Source organism: Belonocnema kinseyi, chromosome 1, assembly GCF_010883055.1.
Source record: "Belonocnema kinseyi isolate 2016_QV_RU_SX_M_011 chromosome 1, B_treatae_v1, whole genome shotgun sequence".
NCBI lineage: Eukaryota > Metazoa > Arthropoda > Insecta > Hymenoptera > Cynipidae > Belonocnema > Belonocnema kinseyi.
Window position 1 is genome coordinate 22,566,455 of NC_046657.1, and position 3,357 is coordinate 22,569,811.

The 3,357-nt window shown below is 36.9% G+C and overlaps 1 protein-coding gene across 1 annotated transcript in view; it reads left to right on the forward strand.

The window, feature by feature from the left end:
- Window positions 1-2,493: 2,493 nt before the first annotated feature.
- The window catches only part of LOC117177025 (extensin-like), a 3,431-nt gene continuing 2,567 nt past the window's right edge, over window positions 2,494-3,357 (forward strand). The window contains exons 1-2 of the mRNA XM_033367484.1: window positions 2,494-2,601; window positions 2,742-3,306. Coding sequence (XP_033223375.1) covers window positions 2,494-2,601; window positions 2,742-3,306 — 673 coding nt within the window. The remainder of the gene's footprint in view (window positions 2,602-2,741; window positions 3,307-3,357) is intronic.

Sequence of the window (3,357 nt, forward strand, 5' to 3'; positions counted from 1 at the left end):
AAGAATCTGGGTTTTAAATGTAAAGGTAAAATAACAAAATAGTTAAGAAACCTAACCCCCAAGCACCTTAACTCATGTTAAAATTGTATTGTATTATAAATATATAATTGTAAAATTGTACAGAGAATTTTAGAAAAGATTACACTTGTCCATTGTATTTTAATTACAGTAGAACGTCGATTATCCGAGGTAATGTCTCTCCGTATTATCCGAGCAAACACCTCGGTTAATGCGGGGTGCTTGAATAAGTCTTGTTGCCTCGGATAACGCGGAGTCTCGGATAATTGAAGGCATAACGTATTTTTTGAGCGACCCTTGCTTGATTCAGTGACCCATTTATAGCTATTTGAATCAGGCTTTGTGTGTGTATGTTGGTTGTCATAGTAGATATTATAAACCCACGGTCCTAACAACAGGTGGTACATAATAAATATAAATCGATCATAGTATTATAACTGCTTTTAACTCAAAATTGTAGTATGAAGAATTGAAGGGGCACACTACATACGGGCGTAAGTACCAAAACCTTGATTTTACAGGAGAACTAAAAAATTATCTAACTTTCACAAAGATGATTTTTAACAAAAAGTTCAAAAAAGTTTCGCGGTACTGTTAGGCTTTACCGAACCACAAAACAAGCATCCTGAAAGAAGCATCCTTTTCCGAGAAAACCTTTGTCAAAGGAACAAGGTGTCCTCATAAACTGTGATTTTTATGCATGAACAGTTGCGTAACTGTTGAATTTTTGAATTTAAGAGAAAAACAAAAAGAACTTTTAAGCCATGGGTTGACTCTATTGACTCGCAAAAAGAGCGCTTTGAAAAAATATAACTATGTGCTGGAAAGCCCTGGTTGAAGATCGGCGCACACCAGAAAGCTTTAATTTTGACACATAAAAAGTTGCGTAACTTTAGTGATTTTTTAATTTAAGAGAAAAAAGTGCTTTTGAGCTATTGATTAGCTCCAAAGAATTGCAAAAAGAGCGCTTCAAATAAGATAACCAGATGCAAGAAAGCCCTGGTCAAATATCGGCGCGCAACAGGAAATTTCAATTTTGACACCTAAAAAGTAACTTTTGCAGCAACCATTTCTTTCCAAGAATTCATCATTTTTGACAGACAAACTTCAGAAATTCAGAATTAACACGTGCTCCGAAAATCAATGACGCCACGGCGATACCACACTATGAAGCATGGTACTTACGCCAGCAAGCATCGCGGCACTTATGTACTGATTTTTTTTCCTACACCTAATTTCGCGTCAAACTCGACTAAAATCTTCCACAGAGAGACGCGTTAAGGTGGAACAAATAGTTGAAGCCGATAAACCAATTTTCGATAATTTGGCACAACGCCTGTATGCAATGTGCCCCATAATATTCAATTTGTATTTTTTTGTTTTTTATATTTTTCAAATTTTAGAAATGCAATACAAATGTAACCACGAAATACATTTAAATTGACCAGAAAAATTAATTTCTGTATTAAAAAACTCCAGGACTAACTGAAGCTGTACGATGTCGCCGCATATTTTTTAAGGTAACTAACAGATGTTTCTAGAAGAAATTATGGATTTTTCACGCTATTCGTATACTAAACTTGCATACAATCAAATTTTCTTCAAAATCTGGAATATACATGAACATGTAGACGGAAACAGGAATCGCATCTCCAAATTAAACGATGTGCAAGTCTTTAGAAACTAAGTATCAATAATGCGTTGAACGCATTACTTCTGGTGTACGCATAAAATCGATATTTTCGCAACGAGGAAACAATGTCTGAAACAATTTTTCAATATTGCATTTGCTTGTTTTTAGCTTTTTAAACGTTAAGGAATGCAATACAATTGCTACTAACAAACTTGATTTAGTTTGAGCCGAAACGTTTTTTACTGTGTTTTAAAAAGCCTAGGAATCACTGAAGCTATATAATATGTACCGATTCGAGATCTGTGTTCATAAGAGTAAAAAAAACATACTTAATTTTTAAATGTTTTAACCGTCAAAAATCCCTAATGATGAAACCAGTGTTAATGCATTTCTTATAATTAAAAGATACACCATAAAGCGAACACACAGAAAATACTTTGCAGCTTCTTCCTTAAATTTCCTTAGATATGTTTTAAGAAGGGATTAACGATTTTTCACTCTATTGACATACTTAAATCCCTCAAAATTTAGCTGTATCAGCCAAGATTTCAAATTATAATTACTTAATGAAATTATGTTGAAAATCTCCAATATACATGTAGACGGAAACAGGAATTGCATCTTCGAATCAATCGATATGCAAGTGTTTATCAACTAAATATAAATGATGCGGTAAACTTATCACTTCTGGTTTAGGCATCAAATCGATACTTTCGCAACGAGGAAACAGGAAGATATCTGCGCTTTGATGAATACTGAGTATATTAGGAGGACCGGATTCCTTGAATTGTCAAAGCATCTGAGTTCAGTGTCCCAGTAAGTTCACTGGCACTCGAGGCAAGATGAGGTCCCCAGGACTTCAATGGATCCTGATCCTCTTGACGGCGAATCTAGTAGCAGGGCAAGGTTCCTGCCAATGCCACTGCCCATACTCTGGAACAAGTATACTGGTAATTTAATTTATTATCATTTTTAAGTTGTTATAAAATTTAAGTTATTGCATTCGATTACTGTGAACTTACACAATCTTTCAATTTGACAAAGTATGTTTTAGATAAGTAATGCGTTAAAAATTTGGTCTCTGTTTCAGACTGGTGGTAGCATTTACGAAGGTAGCTCAAGTTATTCACCACCACCAACTTCAGGTTGTTCATCACCACCGTGGTTAAATTACTTACCTCCATCATGGTGGAATTACGTACCACCGACAACTACCGGTTATTTACCTCCATCATGGCCAGGTTACCTACCACCAACTACCGGTTATTCACCTCCATCATGGCCAGGTTACCTACCACCAACTACCGGTTATTCACCTCCATCAATGCCAGGTTACCTACCACCAACTACCGGTTATTCACCTCCATCATGGCCAGGTTACCTACCACCAACTACCGGTTATTCACCTCCATCATGGCCAGGTTACCTACCACCAACACCCGGTTATTCACCTCCATCATGGCCAGGTTACCTACCACCAACTACCGGTTATTCACCTCCATCATGGCCAGGTTATGTACCACCAACAACTACCGGTTACTTACCTCCACCATGGTCAAGTAATTTACTTCCACCACCCGAAACTAACTTACCTCCACCAGCTGAAAGTTACTTACCTCCACCAGGATCAACTTATTTACCACCGCCAACTTCAGGTTGCGGGAATCCACCTCTACCACCCCCACCAGAAACTTTCCATTACTATA